The sequence below is a fragment of the Physeter macrocephalus genome, chromosome 11 (genome assembly GCF_002837175.3).
Source record: "Physeter macrocephalus isolate SW-GA chromosome 11, ASM283717v5, whole genome shotgun sequence".
Taxonomy (NCBI): Eukaryota; Metazoa; Chordata; class Mammalia; order Artiodactyla; family Physeteridae; genus Physeter; species Physeter macrocephalus.
In genome coordinates, this window is record NC_041224.1 from 34,826,161 (window position 1) to 34,847,381 (window position 21,221).

The 21,221-nt window shown below is 46.4% G+C and overlaps 1 protein-coding gene across 1 annotated transcript; it reads right to left on the minus strand.

Moving 5' to 3' along the window:
* Positions 1-203: 203 nt before the first annotated feature.
* On the minus strand, positions 204-21,221 carry GTPBP4 (GTP binding protein 4). The gene is made up of 17 exons (XM_007102298.4): positions 21,103-21,221; positions 20,055-20,225; positions 18,030-18,133; positions 17,809-17,945; positions 16,333-16,433; positions 15,089-15,181; positions 14,284-14,475; positions 14,138-14,203; positions 11,745-11,834; positions 11,135-11,245; positions 9,446-9,523; positions 9,113-9,164; positions 8,556-8,656; positions 6,587-6,784; positions 5,555-5,620; positions 4,034-4,177; positions 204-3,134 (listed from the first exon to the last, which is right to left on the minus strand). Exons 1-17 carry the CDS (start codon positions 21,148-21,150, stop codon positions 2,982-2,984), a joined length of 1,905 nt encoding a protein of 634 aa, XP_007102360.1. The 5' UTR covers positions 21,151-21,221; the 3' UTR covers positions 204-2,981.

Below are 21,221 nucleotides of genomic sequence, written 5' to 3' on the forward strand. Positions count from 1 at the left end.
TTTGATACTTAAAGTCAAACATTGTTTTTGGTAATGACATTGGCTAGGTTAAGTCATTTAAATAATCGTTGCTGATTAGCAAAGTCTGTGGTTTTCAGAGTCACTGGGGACAGGCTATTTGTAAAATGGAACTTGGGTCAGTTGGGTCATACTCTACAACAGGGTATTTTAACCTTGGCACTGCTGATGTTTGGGTTGGATAATTCTTTTGGGGGCTCATCCTTTGTGTTGTAGGATTTAGCAGCATCCCCAGGTTCTACATTAAAAAATGCTGTTGAGGGCTTCCCTGGTGGCGCAGTGGTTGCGTGTCCGCCTGCTGATGCAGGGGAACCGGGTTCGCGCCCTGGTCTGGGAGGATCCCGCATGACGCGGAGCAGCTGGGCCCGTGAGCCATGGCCGCTGGGCCTGCGCGTCCGGAGCCTGTGCTCCGCAACGGGAGAGGCCACAACAGAGGGAGGCCCGCATACCACAAAAAAAAAAAAAAAATGCTGTTGGCACCCCTCCCCCCATGACAGCCCAGTGACACCAGATGCCAAATGTCTCCTCGAGGACAGCGTTACCCACAGCTGAGAACCACTGTTCTGCTGAGTCAGGCCGTGTTGTAGGGGGAAAATTATCAAAAAGAAAGGCTAACGTTCATATTAAATAGATTTGGGTTATGGAATATGTGTGTATTAATATTTAAAGTACACTGACTAATGTACTTCTTTAAACTCTTGTCATAGACTTCTCAGATTTGAAATCTTAAGACAGCTTTATTATCTTTGAATGCTGTGTATTAATAAGTAATGAAGAAAAAGATAAAAATTTGTTTCTTACAAAGCTAAATGTTTTATAAATTCAGTAGAAAAATCCATTTGTTAACCCTGAACAGTTAATTTCAGGCAAGACTGTGTAGCTAATAGTAACTTTATTGAAAAATAAAAACAAAACTAAATTACCACATTTTGATACTGTTGTCTAGTTTGTTAAAACTTCAATACAGTTAATAGGTCAACCCGCCTACGGTAGCTTAAGTGATAAATGACATAGAGCTTCAAAATGCATTTTTATATTGTTTCTAGTTCTTTAGTAGGAACTTTTAGGCTAAAAGACACATGTAACCAGTTACTGGGTGGCTACAGTGGCTAGTGGTTGCCATATGGGCCGTGGCATCTTAGACTGTTTGTTAGATGCTGGGCAAACCACTGACAACAGGTACAGAGCAGAGGAAGCCGTCTATAAAACTTTATTCTCTTTATTGATGATATTCCTGGTTTGTTCATTGTTTTTTCTGACTTTGTCCACGTCTTCCTTTAGCTCCTTGAGCATCTTTAAGGCAGTGTCTAGTAAGTCTGTCATGTCTTCCTGAGGGACAGTTTCTCAGTTTTTTCCTTTAATGGACCACACACTTTCCTATTTCTTTGTATGTGAATTTTTAGTTGTTGTTGGGCATCTGTACCACCCGAGGTCTTCACGTCTCTCACTTCCTTTCCGACTGTGTGTCTTTCCCTGGACACAGACATGCTGACTTTCTAAATTCCCCTGAGCCAGCAGTGCTTTCTTTCTTAAGTCCTAATCCTCACATCTCTAGCTCTCCAAAGGGGTAAAAAAGGAAAAATGCAAGGGAAAAAGAAACAGGCACTGACCCTTCAAATTCAGCTGATGGGGATCCATCTCTGTATAAACAAACCTCTGCCATCAGAAGCAGCAACTGTCAATCAAAACAAAATCCTAATATTTGGAGAACAAGGCCCTTAGGACCCAATCTGAATCCCACAAGCACGTCCAGAAACACAGGTACAGTGACTGCCACAGGGTTTGGGGTGAGAGGTGAGGCAATTGCTAAGCCACAGGGGCTAAAACTGACAAACTGGTTTACCATGGAGCCTTTCCCTGGAAGAGGTGAGCCTTTAAAGATGCTGGAGTCCCAAATATTCAATAGTTACAGCACAGATTCTGCCAGAGCCACTGTAACCTGGGAGGAGAGGGACTCCGGTGCTTCCTACTCCCTCTCACCTGACACTCAACAGGTTTCTCTTTACATAATCTTTCTCAGCATAAACAAATGAAAATTTTACTTTGGATCCCCAAAATGTAATGCAACTTTCAAACACACCTTGAATTACACTGCATGACACTGGAAGACTCCCACATAGGTGCACTTAGAAATGCCGTGAGTCAGCAGAGGGGATGCTTGAAACTGCACACAAAGCGGTGGCCACGGCAGTTTTGTGGTCGAGAAGTGACGTTTTAAGCACTTAATATTCTAAAATGTTAATTTCCTACGTTTTACTGGGCATGTACCTCACAATGATTTCTACTCAAAATAAATTAATTTTCAGCAGTGGACACAAGCAGCAGATGCCCACATTTAACTGCTTTAGTAACTTAGGCAACATTCTGTTCCACTAAAAAGTATTTTTCGCTTTGAAAACGAAAAAGAATTGCCATTTACTTTCTTTTCCCTTTTCATCTGCCCAAACTGACAGTGATTTGTAACTAAAAAAACAAAAACAAAACCAACTAAATAAAACTGCTTTCTTTGGGAAGTTTATTTTGGATAAACTAGTTGAAGACAGACTACAACAGTACACTGTACAAAAGGATTAGAAGATAACTTAGTCCTGGCATCCTGACATCTGTAAGTTTTCACCAGCTAAGGACTCTACACATGCAGTGAAACCAAAGTTCCCCGTTGCACAAGAGAGTAAGATTTTTCTCCATCAAAAACAAGTCACATAAATATATCCTTCCAGCCCTGCAAGTCTGAAGCAACCAAAACTCCATAAATGAGAAACCACTGCCTGCTCAAAATATCTGTATTATGCAGCGATAAAAATCCCCCACACCTGGACAGTTATCGGGTAACCACAGCTTTCAGCAAAGCAACAAGTGCTTGAGTTATTCCACTGTCACGTTCAGTTTACAGATCACGACTTCAATTCTGTGAAACCAAACCAGGAAGAAGTCGAGCCAAAGCGCTTCAGTTGCGATGGACACTATCTCCTGTCCTTTTTACCAGCTTTCCTCTTTCCCGAGAGCAGGTGCTTGGGTTTCATGTCAAACACATGTCTGTCTGCCTCCCCTTTCCTCCCCAAGCGATTCATCTTCTTCTGAGCGTTCTTCATCATGGTCTTGGCTTTCTTCACCATCTATAAAGGAGAAGAAAAACACGTCAGCTGTGGAAAACCTAATTTCCAAGCAAATTTCCATTACCTGTTAACACTCTGTCAGAACGGTCCGGGTCTGTGCTGTGAAGAGAAACCCTGGTGAGTCTCACTCACACCATGTTCCCGTGGATCCACGACAGTACCTGCAGGAGCTCAACCAGTATCTGCAAGATGGAAACTACCCAGACAAGTCTCGTACCTACAGGGACCAGATACACTCAGACCTGGACTTCCTCTCAGACACACGGGACACTGAGATTCCGGCCCATGAAACTACTCACATCTGGCTGACAAGTGTCAATGCTGGTGTTAAATCCAGACTACCAGATGGAGACGGCATGGTGGAATGGGAAACTTGGGCTCCGAAAAGGGAGACTGCTTGTAAGTTTATACACAAACTTTTCTCATCTGAATTTTCAAAATGCTATAACTGATCATTTTTGTGTTTATTAAAAAATAAAAAGTTTCAGCAAAAGAGACGGTATACATCCAAAGTGTCTTTCCCAAAAGATTCCCAAACAGCTCTCTCTGGGCTGGCTCCCCACATGCGCCTGTGGTGGGTGAAGGCCCCATGTCCAGGTTCTGAGCAGGACCGTTTCCTAGCACAGCCCTGAGCGGCTAGGACAGAGGCTCAGGCTGTGGTGCTATTACTACACCCAGCTCTGTCCACCCCAACAAGGAACACATGCACTGAGGGCAAAGGTCCAGGGACACTCGGCTGTGCCAGGCCCAAGCCTGCCTCTCAGGGTACAGCACACAGCCAACGCCCACTCCCCCATCCCCACCCCGCAGTTCTTGCAGATCCAAGCGTGTGCCCTGAGCTCTCATGTGATCAACAGTAGAAGCTACCATTTTATTAATTACACCTTACAAGGACTAACCTTGACGTCCCGGAGACCAGAGACATCACGTGGGGTCCGAGAGCAACTGCGAATCCGGGCCACAGACGTGGGTGGGACAGAGTCTTCCCGCTTCCTTTTCCTTGTGACACTCCGAGACCTTCTAGCCTGGACCACATAATGGGCCTGAAACACACAGAAAGCAATCTTCAGTGCCTCAGGGTCCCAGCCTTAGTGACAAACATGAAATTATTCCAACGAGGGGAGAAGGCACGTGCAGTGTTTGTTAGAACAACTGTCAAATAAGTTAAATACATTTAAAATACACAGTTAACTTCACATTAATTACTGGTCAAACACTTTTTTTTTTTGGCTGCATTGGGTCTTTGTTGCTGCGCACAGGTTTTCTCTAGTTGCTGTGAGCGGGGGCTACTCTTCATTGTGGTGCACGGGCTTTTCATTATGGTGGCTTCTCTTATTGCAGAGCACAGGCTCTGGGCACGTGGGCTTCAGAAGTTGTGGCACACGGGGTCAGTTGTTGTGGCTCGCGGGCTCTAGAGAGCAGGCTCAGTAGTTGTGGCGCACGGGTTTAGTTGCTCCGCGGCATGAGGGATCTTCCCGGACCAGGGCTCGAACCTGTGTCCCCTGCATTGGCAAGCGGATTCTTAACCACCGCGTCACCAGGGAAGTCCCAAATACTCTTTTTCACTTCCACAGCTGCTTTAAGTTACAGAGCTGATTTTAACTCCATTTAAAAAACTTTACTTAGAGCTGCCTGTTCAGCCACATTAGCAGCACAATTTATGTAAAGAGCTGTCTCTCCTTCATGCCCCCCTTCCGGGATCATCCACCTGAACACAGTGATAGCCGCCTGAAAGCTCAGCCTTGTGGGTGCTGAGATCCAGCTCTGCAAGCCAGCAGCTTGGCACCCGGCCCGTGGCGCCCCCTCGTGTTACTGTTTTGAAATAAGATGACACAATGTGAGAGGCAGGCACCCTAGAGCCCAGCACCTGATAAACAATCCAAAGTCAGAAGCCATATGTGAACATTAAAATAACACCCCAAGTGAGCAGGATACGCTCACACACTGCTGATCAAAATCCGAATTAGTCTAACACAATGTCATCCTTTGTTTCGGTAATTCCACTTTTTGGAATCTGTTTTGAGAAAACAATCCAGAACATGAAGACGTTCTTTCACACAAAGATGTGCATTCTCCAGAGTAATTCATCAAGCAAGAAAAACTGGGATCCTGAAAAAGGTACCTGAAATGCCTTCTAACCTCTGGGCTCCGAGGAACAGCTTTGAGCTATTTACAGCCTACGTTCCTCTCACGCCAAGAAACTCAAGACCACCTCACGTTTACCTGGTGTCTAAACTGAAGCTCTACGTGAAGACATCAGTCACCAAAATCAAAGTTGCAGCTCAAGTACTAAAAACTGCACAAAACAACATAATTCTCAGCACAAACCCCGGAAGTGCTAACTCCTCTGTAACCCACTCCTGCCCTGGTTCCCAGGACGGCGCCGCCCCACCCATGGCTCTGAGGCCGTCTGCACTCACATTGTCTTTGTTGTCCATGTCGACACCGAGACTGCGCATCTCATCCTCCAAAACCTTCCGCTGAACCTGAAGGCAGAAACGGACATTGTTTTAAGCAAAATTAGTTTGATAAAATGTTTAAAAAAAAATTTCAAGGGAAACGGTACCTTCTACCATGATCCATGATACACTTTTTTAGAAATTCTTTTACTTGGGCTCATGTGTATGTTTTTGGACAACTCATTAAATAACATGAAAATTAACATTTTCTGGGCAATTTTTCTGAGCGGGACGACGTACGTGTTGCCCCTGGATTCCGCTCAGCTCCCCGGGGATTCCCACATGCAGACCCCAGAAGCCAGCATCTCCTCCCAAGCACACGGAGCCCCACGATGGGGCGGATACAGCGATGGCCACGTCTGTCAAAAGACAGTCATTCGCCACCACACAGAAACAGTATTTCGAACACGTGAATATCCTCCATGGAGAGGTGCCTAGCATCCGACATTTTCCCTCCTGTCGCATCTCACTCTAACTGCCCCGCACACCATCCTCTTTCCCTGGGGAGCTGTGCCTCCAGACAAGAGCACGGAGCAGGAGGAAGATGCCAAGAAGATGGACCTGAGAACTGGAAGGACCCTGACACCATCTGATCCACTTGTGCCTCAGTGTGTACTTCCCCATCCTAACCAGTCATAGGGCCCAGTTAAATCACCTTTGGCCCCAAGTTAGATTGGGTTAGTTTTTCTGTAAATTGTAAAAGATGACTCCTAATAAAGAATTAAAGAATAAGAATGTGTTAATTGATGACTTTACCTCTACAAATTTATGTGTAACTCACAATCTTCATTTGTACAGCTACAAAGGGGTTGAATCCAACAGTGAAAGTCACCAAGAAGGGGTAATACTCAGAATATGAAAGATCAACACTCACTCAACCTCAAAAGTCAACTTATACCAACAAAACAAAGTGAAGCATGTTTAGCATGGACCATACAAGACTCCAATACACAAAGAAATAGGTGACGCTCTTGGACACGACACGACACTTGCCTTCTTGGCTGTCCGAGGCATCCTGGGTCCCTGTGTGTCCTTCTCTCTGGACTGCAGAATCTTCAACTTCTTTTTTTCCCTAATCTGTTTTGCCAGCTGTTGGATTTCTGCCATTTCTTCATCTTCAGTTTCAGATTCACTGTCATACACTCCAGCAGCTGTTCTTAGCTCTTCTTCTTTTTCTAACTCTTCCAATTTCTTTTTAAAAAGTCATAATTAAACAAAGCCAACAATGAAAAACTCATAAACAAGTGTAACAATCTTTAGAGAAACCAGGTTTCCCCTAAGCCTTTCGGGGTATGATGAACACCCAGGTCCAGACTCACGTGGGCCTCGCCCTCTGTGCCAGGGCTCACCTCCCCACAAACAGGCTTCGTGCGGAGATGAGCACAAAGACTAAGCTGACAGCCACAGACTATTCTGTGCCACTTCTTTACCTTCTTTAGAAACAACCACTCCCAACGCTGAGGTTAAAACGTGTAAAATGTTCCCCTCGCCCCCAGCAGATACATGAAAGACCCTCCATTCTTGAAGAACTGAGAACATGAATCTGAACTGGCCTTGGACCACGACAGCCCGTGTATCCATCCCAAAGCCATCCCAAACACAAGCTCGTTGGCCATACAGTTAATAAAATTTTTAAATACATATAACAAATAAACCTTGACAGGAACCCGAGTCAGAGGTACCCCCATCAGTACTAGCATGAAAAGGCATAGGGAGGGAGGCTGGACGGGAAGGCCAGGTCAGGCCATCTGAGCCCAGACTATGGAAACGGGATGCCACAGAGTAAGAGACAAAGCAAGAGGCACAACTGAAGAGATTAAGACATGAAATATAAATTAAGGATGCTATTTGAGAACTGAGGAGTGAATAACAAAGGAAACAAGGAACATACGTTGCAAACATTTATAAAATATTTTTTTTAAAACTTGGCTGGCAGTTCCTCAAAAAGTGAAACATAAAATTATCTTATGACCCAGCAACTCTACTCCTAGGACTCTGCCCCAAAGTGTTGAAAACAGGCCCTCAATACTTATCCATCAATGTTCACAGTAGCACTAATCACAATACCCAAACAGTGGAAACAACCCTACGTCCATCAACGGATGAATGGATAAACAAAATGTGCTACACATATAAAATAGAATATCACTAAGCAATAAAAAGGAATGAAAGCTCTAACACATGCTACAACATGGGCGAACCTTGAAAATATTATGCTAAGTGGAGTAAGATCAACATACTGTAAGACTCCATTTATATAAAATATATAAAACAGGCAAATCTAGAGAGACAGAAAAAAAATTTGTGGTTGCCTGAGGCTATGGGGAGGGGAGACTAGGAAGTGATTATTTATCGAGTACTGGGAGTTACTTTGAGGATGATGAAAAGGTTCTGGAACTACAGAGAGGTGGTGGTTGCACAACACCATGAAGGTACTAGATGCTACTTAACTATACACTTTAACACATTAAAAAAAAAAAACTTGACTCAGGAGAGAAAGGATAGCAACTAAAGGAGAACACAGGGTCTAAGAAGTTTTTGTTTCCTGTGGACACTCATATGTTAAGAAACAGCAAACAACTGCGTGTGCTGGGGCAGAACTTGGGGAAGACAAGGGGTCGGGCAGCGAGCGAGCCGCACCTGCAGCCAGAGGGGCCCACATGGGGTGGCGACGAGGGCGTCCATGCCCCGGGGACTCCCTTATGAAGTGAGGCCGCCCCTGAGACCAGCACAAGGAGCTCAGGCGGGAGGTCAGGGAGGAAGGGGAGAGTCTGCACCAGCACCTGGTGCAGGGACATGGTGCTGCATGTGCAGGGCCCCAGGAGGCAGGGCCCCCGGGGTCTTGGTGGGTGTAGAAGGAACGAGGGCCACGGACAGAGGTGAGTGGAAAGCTGTGTGCGTGTCTTTCGGTGGTTGTGTTAAAGAGGAATAAAAGTCACATAATTTAACTAGTGACACAAACCTGCATGATGTCAGGATCAATATAGTCGGCTATGTTATGGCCTTCCCAGATCTCAGGTATCTTATCATGTTTCTCAGATGAATTCATTATATCCCAGTACTCTAAAGGTCAAAGAACAAAAAGTTTATAGTTGTTTTTAACATCAACTACTGTGTGCCCCAAACGAGCCACCACTTACGCCAAGTCCTACACCTGTGAAGACAACAGAGCACTTGTGTTCAACACTAGGTAAGCAAGGTAACGTGCTCGACCAAAGGATTGCTCCAAGCACATCCTAAAACCCATCAGTACCTCAGGATCAAGTGTCCAAAGGCATGAACAACAGATTATCAGCAATATCAACCTGGTCCAACACTTATATGCTAGGAAAGCTACAGAAATGATCACTCACAGAAAACTACCTGGAAGGAAAAAATCTCAGAGTCCTGGCAGTATGCAACCTCTCGCCTTCAAGAAATTAAATTAACAAAATGCTGGAAGACTTGCACCCATTAATGCACTTTCACATTTTTCACACAACTGGCATCTGAAAACAACTATCACATTTGAGCCCTTACTTTGAAGATCCAGAATATAATCATCTCCCATTTCCAGCTCAATGTCCCGTTCCTGCAATGAAAACACAGTTTTCATCAGCGCTATTTGACCTTCAGATCCAGAACTGCTGGGCCCCCTCCCTTCCCTGTGGAATCACCCCTTCTCCAACTGAAGAGCCAATCCTTTCAGCACCTGAGGCTCAGCGCCCATTTCTGGTGGGAAAGCTGTTTCTGCCACTGGCGGACCTGGCCCCTCCACCCAGGAGGGTGTCCAGGCCCCAGAGGGTTTATGTTCCAAAGCCCTGCCCCACACATGCTCTCCAGCGCAGGCCCATGGGCGCTCCCGTCACCTACCCGCCTCCTCTTCGGCTCCCCGAGCTCCATTCTCTTTCTGCGTGCCACGACTCCTTCAGGGATGAATGGGGGCCGCTCCTGAGAAGACATGAGTGGAAATACCTACATGAAATGCCTTGCTAAATCAAAACACAAAGATGAAAAACTACAAGCAAATTCTCCATCTGCAAGGGAAACACAAAACCACACCCAGACCAACTAAAAACCAAGATGATCTGGGGGAGAGGGGAAGGTGCAGGGCCAGTCTGGGCAAGGAAGCTGGGAAGGCTCCGTAACCGATTCTAAAGTTTATTTAGAAAAAACAAACGGTAAGAGAATCAAGAAAATTTATGAACGAAGAAAGCAATACAGGAGAAATAAAGCAGATCAATGAACAGGAGAAATTCAAACATAAGCCCAAGCACAGAAGGGAATACGACGGGAAGACACATCATCCAGCCATCAGTCCTGAGATAAACGATGAGCTGGGTGAAGACCACCACCTGCTTCCCATGAACAAGATAAAATCACAACTAAATGAAGACTTCTATTAAAAAAAAGGTAAAATTTTAAAAATTGAACCATCAGAATACAGAAGAAAAAATACCTTTGACAAAAAGGAAACAAATCTACAGAACATACAAGAGTCTGATTTCCTTAATATAAAAATTACAAATCAGTAAGAGATAACCTAAAGTGAAAAAGCAAATAAGTATGTCAATACCAAGATACACATCCTGTTCCACATGATGTTCACTAACTGAAAACAATCATGTTGAATAATCACTGCGTGTGACTACCTGAAACTACAGTGTAGAAATATCACTTCTTATAATGTAATTTCCACTTTATTTTGGGGAAAAAAAGTGTGGTAATGAAAAAAACTGAAAACGGGTGTAACTTTTTGAGACAAAATATGATAAAAATCATTAACAATGTCACTGACAGTGATCTTTACCTGTATTGTTAATGCCTAGACTAGCTGCCAAAAATTAGTGTTGAATGAATAAATACATAAGAAACATTAAAATAAATAAATAAAAAGTGGGAATTCCCAGGTAGCCTAGCGGGTAGGATTCTGGGCTTTCACTGACATGGTCCTGGGTTCAATCGCTGGTTGGGGAACTAGATCCCGCAAGCTGTGCAGCACAGCAAAAAAAAAAAAAAGAAAAAAAGAAACACATCACAACAATGGAAGCATCTTTAGTCCGTCACACTGACACAACAGGAAGCGTGCATTCTCAAACCTTCAGGAGTATAAACCTGCAAGGCATTGTTGGAGGACAATGACATTTTCGATGCCATGCCTTAAAATTCACTCTACAGATATATTTGCAATTAAAAACAGAGACCTATGTATGAAAACGTACCCTTGAGCACTAGTTTTTATAGCAAGAAAATGAAAAATTTGAAAGAAAATATATTCCCGTGTTTAAAGTTTTTTAAAAAAAGCTTATATGCCAAAATGTTTCTGGACCAATAGACAAGCCGAGAGTTACAGTAACAGCCTCTGGTGGGGGAGCAGGTTTAACCTGGCTCTTCATACTCTTCCTCTCACCGCTTCAATTCTTCCTGACATACATGGCATAACTTTCATTCTGAGAAAGACGCGAGAACACCCGGGAAATCCACTACCGGGGAGGCAGGCGCGTGGGTCCCCACCAGCCATGCAACACCCTGCGCCTCAAGGGCCTCCACAGGCAGCTTTACCTTGTCATCTCTTCTGCTGGGAACAGCCAAATGCAGTCTGTTCAGCACCTCGTTCACTTTATTTCCTTTCATTTTAGTTTCAACTCGATGAGCCAAAAGCCTGTCACAAGCCTAAGAAGGTGAGAAAACATGGCATCAGGTCACAGGGCACCCGGCACAGCCTCATGTTGCCTTCTGGAAGGAACCAGGAACCAGAGCCCCCATAACCAGAGGACGGTCCCCAGGTTTGGAACCTGCTACTCTTTTCCCTCAGAGGTAGCATCTGATGGCTGAGTGCTGGGACCCCCAAGTTCCAAGTAACTGCCCTGGGGCAGACCTCACGCTCCGGGACGGGGGAGGGTGGGCCGGGTGCGGAGGGGACCTCTCTCTTCCTTCCCAGGTCAGGGTCAGGCCCAGCCTGAGGAAGAACCCTGAGGCAGCAGGACTAAGTGAAAATGACCTGTGCTGGGAGTGTGAGCATCTCTTCACACCCCGCCATGTTCACTGGGCGGGTGGGGGCCCCGGGATTCATCTCTCAGGCGGAGCTACTAGTGCTCAGGGTTGTTAACACCCAGAGAGAAACATTCCTGTCAAGGAAAGGGATCAACCCTGCTTGTGAGGAAGCACTGACCTCTGTCTTCACTTTAATAACCCCTTCCTCCGTCAGGGTGCTGGTCTCCACCACAGAAAACCCTTCAGCCTGCAGATCTAGAAATATTTTCTGGGAATACAAAGGACAAATGAGAGCTGCGTTTATCCCCAGTTCCCCATGAACAAATTTTACTTCTCCTCAAATGGGTGCTATAAATGCTAATTATAATTAACACATCTGTGGTTTCTTAACTCTTTTGAAGGACATCTCCCCAAAACAGTTATTTATTTTTCCCTATACTCAGCTGTGATTAAGAAAATACAGGGGCTTCCCTGGTGGTGCAGTGGTTAAGAATCCGCCTGCCAATGCAGGGGACCCGGGTTCAAGCCCTGGTCCGGGAAGATCCCACATGCTGCAGACCAACTAAGCCCGTGCACCACAACTACTGAGCCTGCGCTCTAGAGCCTGCAAGCCATAACTACTGGGCCCGCGTGCTATAACTACTGAAGCCTGCGCACCTAGAGCCCATGCTCCACGACAAGAGAAGCCACTGCAACGTAAGCCCATGCACCGCAATGAAGAGTAGCCCCGGGCGACTCACCGCAACTAGAGAAAGCCCGCACTTAGCAATGAAGACCCAACGCAGCCAAAAATAAATAAATAAATATTTTTTTAAAAAGAAAAGAAAATATACATTACGGGGAGGATCAAATCAGACTAGAGCAAGCAAACCAGAGGCTCTCTGGAACATTCTGTGAGACCTACCCTTCTGAAGAGAACCTTGAGAAAATTAAGATACAGATTTTCATAGAGAATATTCTCAACGCTATTTTTTATAAAATACCTGGCCTCCACACCTAAGATAATTCCTTAGAAAACGATACAGCAACATGTATGAATCCAGCTACGAGGGAACCATCAAGACCCCAGGACAAGGAACTTCATTTGCGCCTCCACCAACGCCACCCGACACCTTACTGCCGGCCTGACCATGTGACAACACTCAGACACAGGTGGCCAATTTACGGCAGTCAAGCTTCTCAGGAATGAGTTCTGCTCCCGCCGCTCCCTGGAAAAACCAATCATACCACCTACCAGCATGACCCGCATAAGACACCGCACCTGCCGCCATGTGCCTCGTGCAAGACAGGGCAGAACCTGCACTGCAGCTCCAGAGACATCAGTCACCGACCGACACAGGGCAGGCCCCACGCGGCGCTGACCAGCGTTCACAGCACCCGCAACCCTGCTTCCCAACCCAGCGATGCAACTGTTCCCACCACTGAAGCTCCATCAGAGCTGGCAGTGGGGGCAGGACTTGGGCGCGTCTAACCCCCAAGGGCTGAGCTTCTGGCACAACGATCACTCCTGCCCTGCCCTCCCCTCCACACTCCAGTGCTCTTAGCCTGAAAAACTGAGATCACCCAATAAGTATCTGATCCTTTCAAAGAAAAGAGAATTCTCTGACATCAGCGTTTACATCATCAGTAACATAGAGAGTACACAGCAGTGCCCAGGGACACCAGAATGGCTATTTAAACACACCACGTTCTCACCAAGGATTAAGTGTCCAAACAGCACCAGAGAGAGCCAGAGACAAGAGCACAGCCCCCCTAGAGACCCTCTGCTCAGGCCAGACAAGCGCAGTGCCTCTCACACCAAACGGGGCCTTGCAAACCTGGCTGCTGGGCCTCCCAGAGTCTGACTGAGGAGGCCCAGGGTGTGCCCTGACTTACGACGCATTACCACCGAAAAGCAATGCCAACACTGCTGGTGGGGCCACGAGACAGAACCACTGGACCAGCGCAGAGCTTCTCGAAGCATTTGTCCTGAGAGATGCCTCCCGGGGTCGGATACAGGGTCAAACAGCTTGAAAACCTAGGGCTAACGACGTTACCTGCCACTTGGAAAATTACAACAGACATGACAGGGTCACGGTTCTGGAAGGTCTGCAGACACTCCTTTTCCCTCCCTCACTCAGTCCCCAACATCTCCCCACAGAATCTGTGCAGCAGGTACTCCAGTAACACCCGAGAAACGCCTCCCACTAGACACTTCGCGGCAGGTGCTGCTCCAGAGCAGCCGGCAGCCCAGGCCCAAGGAGCTGAGGCGAACCTTGAGGTGCTTTGCTCGTTTTAAGGCCCCAACAAGAGAGGCAGCCCCTTCCGAACAAACAGTCTCCTGAAGGCTGCTATACCGACCACACACATGGCCAGTCCCACAGCCTCTGAGAGAGTAGGAACCAGGAAACCTCATGGTCTGTTTGCCATTAATGGGCTTTCATAAGGTCACGTCGACTCAATCAGTGAGGATATTATCTCAGCTGCAAAACAAAAACCAGACTAGCATCGCTAACATTCCTTTTCAACTCTGATTGTGTAAGACAAGATTCAGAATTAGTAGGAAATATTGAAAACAACAAGGTGATTTACCTGATCGTCCTCAGAAAGTTCAGCTATTCTCTTCACGTCACATTTGTTTGCTACAATGATAAGAGGCTAGAATAAGAAAGAAAAATAACGAAATTATTACCTTCACACTGCAGGTTACAAACTAAAACCTTGGTCCCCACACTCACCTTGTTGACAAAGAGTGGCCTGATGTTCTGGAAGAGCTCCAGCTGCTCCCCGAGTCCGTGCCCACACTGCTCAGACAAATCCATCACGTAGAGAACCGCGGCTCGCAGGTGAGCCAGCGCAGTGATGGCCTGCATCTCAATGGTGTTGCGATCCTCCAGAGGGTGGTCCAGGATCCCCGGAGTATCCACCACCTAAGGCCAGACTCATTACTCCAGAGCCCACGTCTGCACAAGCTGCTTGCCCAGCACAGGCCGAGGGCGCTCACAAACCCAGACCAGCTCTGACAAAGCTGGTAAAGAAAATGCAGAGCTCCCAACTGACCACGGTAAAGAAACAAGGCAGCGGGGGAAAAGGACAAATTAAGTATGAAAAACGGGGTAGGGGGCTGCAGAGCTCATTGAAGAACGAACTTGCCAACGACCCTGAGAAGGACCCCTCTTTCCATTAGTGACAACAACACAGAAACACTGGGATAACTGCTCCCACGTGCTAGGAATGACATCACCTCTCATAACATTAAATTCGACTATGGAAACAGGCTGCGTCAAGCTTGTAAATGGTTTCTGATGACCGGCCCATCAGAAGCACCACCATTAGCCAAGCGCAGAAGGCTTGCTGGGAGCTGCCGCGTCCCCTGAGCTTGCCGGAGCTTGTCCGTGGGATCGTTCCCAGTGACCGCCCCCCCGCCTTCCCTGTGACCCTGCATGCACTGGGACGTGGGCAGACACTAACTAGTCTGTGGGAATCCCCAGAATCAAACTCCAGGAACAAGGCCACGACTGTCCCAGCTTAGACAGCTCTCACCTGCCAGCGCAGATACTTATAATCCATGTGCCCAACAAACAGAGACTTGGTGGTAAAGGCGTAGGGCTGGACGTCCACATCTGCTCTCGTCACCTGGAACAAACAACAAGTCCTGTACTGCGTATCCTCTGCAACAGAGTAAACGCGGCACCTACGTGTTATCGAGACTAACTGCTGGGGTAGGAAAAAAACAAAAAAAAACCCACGAGATTCAACCTCACATGATTCAACTCTGACAGGAGCCAGCACCTCAGCAGGCGGACGGGCTCCTCTTCCTCAGGACCCGGGCCGCAGAGGCGGAGTATGAATCAGGCATCAGGGAGCAAGGAAGGCCCAGCACCTGCAGGACACCAACCAGCTCCTCCTCTCACCCATCCTGGCCCCAGCGACGCCCAACAGAACTTCCTGTGATGACAGGAACGCTCTACACCTGCACCTCACACCGGCCCGCGAGCCACGCTGGGTCCCTGAACTCCTGAAATGTGGTCACGAGACTGAGGAGTGAATTTTCTGTTGTTGTTTAATGTTAGTTAATTAAGCGGCCCGTCTTACCCCCAAGGGCTGGCTCACAAGCCCTGGAGAGGTCGGCTGAGACACTGCAGAGCTCAGCTGTCACTGTGTCAGTGCCACTTGTGGACAAAACAAAAACCTACAAATCTGCAGGAGTGTTCTTAGTAGCAAAGAGCCACACATGTAACCATTTTTTTTTTGGCACTTGGGCTGTTGCTGGTTGTAAGCTGACACTTTAAACACTGTTTCTACTCCATTCAGGTCCCTGAGCTCAACTAAGGTGCTGTGTTACTTAAACAGTTCCTTTAGCTCTGATAATAAACTCACTAAGTAAAGGGCAACCACTTCCCACTACACAAACCAAACAGTTTACATGCAAGTTGACACAGCAACCCGGGTGACATCACCTGAGAAACACCTCTGGAGCCTGGGAAGGCCAGCTCAGCAGGTACAGTCTGCATGGTCAACAGTGACTCCCTGGCACTACTGTTCCCGGGACACGCATGTCCATGTGTTAACAGAAACGTATTTAAACGTCCCTTGTAGGACACACACAAAACTCAAAAATAAAATGGTCCCCATAACTGCAATATCCATCCAGGTTCAGGGTCGATCCTCGAGGATGGGAGGAACAATGTTTTGGGCCCAGGGCAGTGCCGACTAGAGGACTGACTGCAGCCGCCCTCACCCCACACAGTCAGGTCCTCGGTCACCGCGCCGTCAGGCGGACCAACCTTATTGATGAAGCTGGACTTGCCGACATTCGGGTACCCACAGAGAAGCAGGGTCCTTGTATTCGGGTCAATGGTCGGCAGACGGGACAGATGCTGACGCACTGTGAGAAGTTTACGGTAAACGTTCTTAATTTCATAAGAAAACTTAAGAAACTCAAAGCTGAAGATCTGCTCAACTTAGCTGCGCACTCCAGGACTGTGGTCACATTACCCTCACTCCAACATTTATCATGTACGTGACAGAGAGAATACGAATGAACGGAGAAGGGACCAGCTGCAGAGGCACCGGGCATCCAGGCTGTACCAGGAATCCTGCTCCCAGGCCCCACAGCATGGATTCCTATCCAACAGGTACAAGATGGGGCCCAAACCACACAACCCAGACAAGTGAGTAAGAGAGATGATGTTTGAAAGAGCATTTTCAAGCAAGTGTGTGTGCCATCACTTCCTGGCTGGGCAGCAGGCTACTTCCACGTAATGAGAAACTCTCAGGGGCCTTGTCTGCTCCAGCAACACCAGTGGGCCACCCTGGTGACCTGACGGCTCACTGGAAGCACTGTTAAAGCAGCCCAGTGTTACAATCTTGTCACAAATTATTTGCAAGATGGTGGGAGGGGTGGGGGGGTCCAAAACCGAATCAGTTAAAAACACTTGAAATGTAAAAATATATGCATGCAAAAAGGCAAAAAATTGTTTCAATAAAAGTCCTACTGGGGCTTCCCTGGTAGCGCAGTGGTTGAGAATCTGCCTGCTAATGCAGGGGACAAGGGTTCGAGCCCTGGTCTGGGAGGATCCCACATGCCACAGAGCAACTAGGCCCGTGAGCCACAACTACTGAGCCTGCGCGTCTGGAGCCTGTGCTCCGCAACAAGAGAGGCTGCGATAGTGAGAGGCCCGAGCACCGTGATGAAGAGTGGCCCCCGCCTGCCACAACTAGAGAAAGTCCTTGCACAGAAACGAAGGCCCAACACAGCAAAAATAAATAAATTAATTAATAAACTCCTACCCCCAACATCTTATTTAAAAAAAAAAAAAGTCCTACTACATTAATTAAGAAATCATCCTACTGAAAAAAACTACTAGGTAACAACACTGGAGTAGCAGTTTGATGCTAACATATTTTACAAAGAAATGCACCATATATTGTCAGTAACAGGTAAAACTATGAGTCACTTTATTTTTATATGTTTTATTACTTCCCCATGATTTATAACGTACATGCCTTACCTACTAAACTTGAAAAACATAAATTTTCTTAATAGTGCTACTAATGTGTAAGCATGTTAAGTGCTAGCTGCTTTTTCAGTAATATCTAACCTGTTAGAATTTCTTACAGGCTAGGCTGGGAAAAATAATCTGATCCTCTCATCTCTAAAATAAAACAAAAATAAACATTTTAAAAATAACTTCTCGACAAGGATCAAGTACGTTAACAGAATGCACTAAAAACTGTTTTTGCTGATGCATAACAAGTACCTTGTTCCAAATATTCCAAACTCTGCTTCTGTCTTTTGATAATAGTACACATTCGCCCAAGGGCCGCACGTTTCAGCTGCTTGCAGCGATAGAGAGAATCACCATATTTCATAAGCCGCACATAATCTTTAGCAACACTGAAAGACATAAAAAGAAATGTGTAAGAGTTTTCTCTCTTTTAACAGTAACTTAAAAGATACTATATTAAGAAAATACCTTACTTGTCCACTAAATTTTTGGCAATATTTATTTGTCCTAGAGCCAACTTGTAATGATCCTTGTCATACAGAATGTTCATCAAATCAGCATAAAATGGATGAATATCCTATAACAAGAAAAACAAAGTGGTCATTTTGCTCCAGCAGTTTCTCCTCCCAATATATGAATAACGCTTGAAGAATAATTTCCTAGGGAAACACATCGCACCTCTTACTCTTCCTCACCCCCCGCAGGATCTTCTCCCCGGTCCTCTCTCCTGTTCAGTGACTGTTTAGTTCACAGAGAAAAATGGAGTCAGCAGGGCAGCCAGGCCCATCTCCATGTGAGCACCAGAGCCCACCCCTCACCACTCAAGAACTGAGCTGGAGAAATTCTTCCCTGTCCCATCAACCTTACGCTATTATTGTCCCAAAACATTTAAAAAGTTTTAAAACTCCCTTGAGCCCACAATCCACCCATCTCTGCTCCTCTTCTTGGCAGACTCTTCTCAGCTCCTCAGCTCTGAAGTCACCAGTGCCCTGGCGGCCGTGCTCCCCACCTAGTGCTCTTACCCCCACAGACCAGTCCTCCTTCGAAAGTCAGTCAGAGCAAGGCCAGCAAGGCCGGTCCCAGGCTCCACTGCAAAGGCCGCTACACAAGTCGCCTCGCCCCACCCACACCCTCTCTAACCCGCCTCCTGGACGTTCCTGTTCCTTGAAGACACCATACTCTGGAGCCCGGGGCCTTTGCACTTGCTGTTTCTGTGCCTCAGTGCTCATTCCCCAGGTAGTGCACGGCTCTCGCTTCCTTCAGGGCTCAGCTAGTGGCCCTCCCTCATCTCCATACCCATATGACACATGTTTTCACGTTTACTATCTCTTCCCCCTACTAGACAAGATAGGGGATTTAAAAATGACTGCTGAACAGACACAGCAATCGTTTAATGAATGATAATCTACTCCAACCTTTTACTCGAAAATTGTTCTCAGATAACTTTAGTTTGAAAAAAAAAAGCCAACAGGAACAGAATATTCATAAATTTGAATCCCTAATGTATATTTAAAAAAAAATGATACCACGGATAAAAAAGATAATTTCTTTTTTTTACAAAGAACAACAAAAATCTGGTGTTGATTAGATCAAAGTATTTTGTTTGCTCACATCAGGTATTTCCTGGTGTCTTCATCTCATTCTTACTTACTGCCTTCTTTATCCCCAGGTACTTCCTAAAGTACCCACACTTTCCCAAGAAACTACACCCTCATCCAGCCAGTAGTCACTGAACACCTATCAAGTCCCAGAATTTTGTAACAGCAATTTCTGTCACATAAACCAATCTCTTCTCACTGCCTTAACCCACCTTCAGGGACTGTTGTAGGGCAGTGGCACATTTAGGCTCTCATGCTGTACCGCAGATCCCACATCCATCACCTCCTCAACAACCCTGCAACCGCATCGCCCCACACAGGGACTCCACAGGCAGTGTCCTCTCTTGCGTCCTACAGCTAAACACACAAGCAAACTGCTCTACACAGCAGAGCTCAACTTTGCGGGCTCAATGCAGAAGGCGGCTCCCCACGAGACTGTTTCTTGCCCGTGAAGACAGTACACAGACAGTCGTTAGCTGATGAAGCAACAACATCACAAACACTGCTGGGCCTCAAGCCACTGGCCCAACTTGAGGCCACAGGAAAGGGAGCCTTGGAAAGAGGGAGGAGAGGAAGCACACAAGTCTCCAGAAGCTCGGGCTTCTGAATTCAGTCCACAGCTTTCAGAGCTCGGGTTGGTCCCTACAAGCCTAGAGGTTACAGAAAAAGCCCGAACGAGGCATGCTCTGGGCCCTGGTAGATGGAGTTTGACTGGGGGAAAAAAGATACTACGGAATCAAAACACCTGTACTCTGTTCCCAGTTTTGCCACTAACTCTCAGAGTAAACTTCGACAAGTCAATTATTTCCTCTTTCCTTCATTATCTCTAGACAGACCTGGTTTAACCCGGTCTGAAGGCTCATATTTACATAATCACTTATGTTTCCCAGAATCACTTACATCCAATTTGGGGAAATCCGTCAGAATCTGTGAGAGTCTGTCATGGTAATTCTGCTGAGTAAATTTGACTTTCCTCATATAAAAATGTCTAATGCGATGGATTTGATAATGTTTATGGATAACTGTCGGAGTCTTTCGTTGAGTCTTCGACAATGTCAAGTCAATAAAGTCCTGCAATTAAATAAAGTAAGACACAGTTACACCAAAAACGTCTACTTTCACCCACTTATTTGAAACCATCTTAAAAGACTAATATTTAACAATACGATATATTTTAAACTACAAACACATTTTCTAATTAAATCTTCAATACAAAACTTGCTCATCTTTATAGTTCCTCGCCTTTAAGAAACACTCAGCAAATGGCTGCAGAAATAAATTTTATCCTACGCTTTCTTCACGTTATCCTAATTTCCAAATACCTAAGAACCTCTGAAACGTAAGTAGCCAGACAACTCAAGCATAAATTAGAAATAAAAATTTTTTTAATGAGAAACAGTTTTACTGTTTCAGTTTGCGTATCTGTGGCTTTGAAAGTACATAAAATAACAGATAAAACTAAAACCCACTATATATACAATTTCCTAAGGTAAGGTAACTAAGGCATAAAAGACTTCTGCATGAATTCCCCAGTGCAAACTAGCAAAGAAGACAGGTGCCGGCAACACTGTTAGCTCCGGGAGGGACGCCGCGGTCTCGTCTCTGACCGCGACCCCTCTTCCACCTGGCAGAATCCACGAACCCTTTGGGGACAGTTCAAAACCTACCTACTTCATAAAGTTTGCCCTGACTCTCCCCCTCTTCTCTGGGGAGGACCCTAACATCTGAGGAGAGATCCTAACCCCGGGCAGCCCTAATCTCTGAGGAAGGACCCCCACCCTCTGGGGAGACCCCTAACCCGTGGGCCCTAATCTGGAGAGAACATGGTCTAAGACGGGGGCCTGGCGGAGGAGGCGACCCCTCTCAGCCCAGCATTACAAACCGGACCCTCGATTCCCGCGACCCGGCAGAGAAAAGTGTGGGTGGAAGGGCCCTTGGGGCCGCCCACCTTGGCGGACGGAACCACCGTGATCTTCTTGAAGTTGTAGTGCGCCATGCCTCCGATCAGCCACGAGGGACTGCTGCCCGGACTTCTGCGGGGAAGGAGCGGGGAGGGCCGGCGAGTAG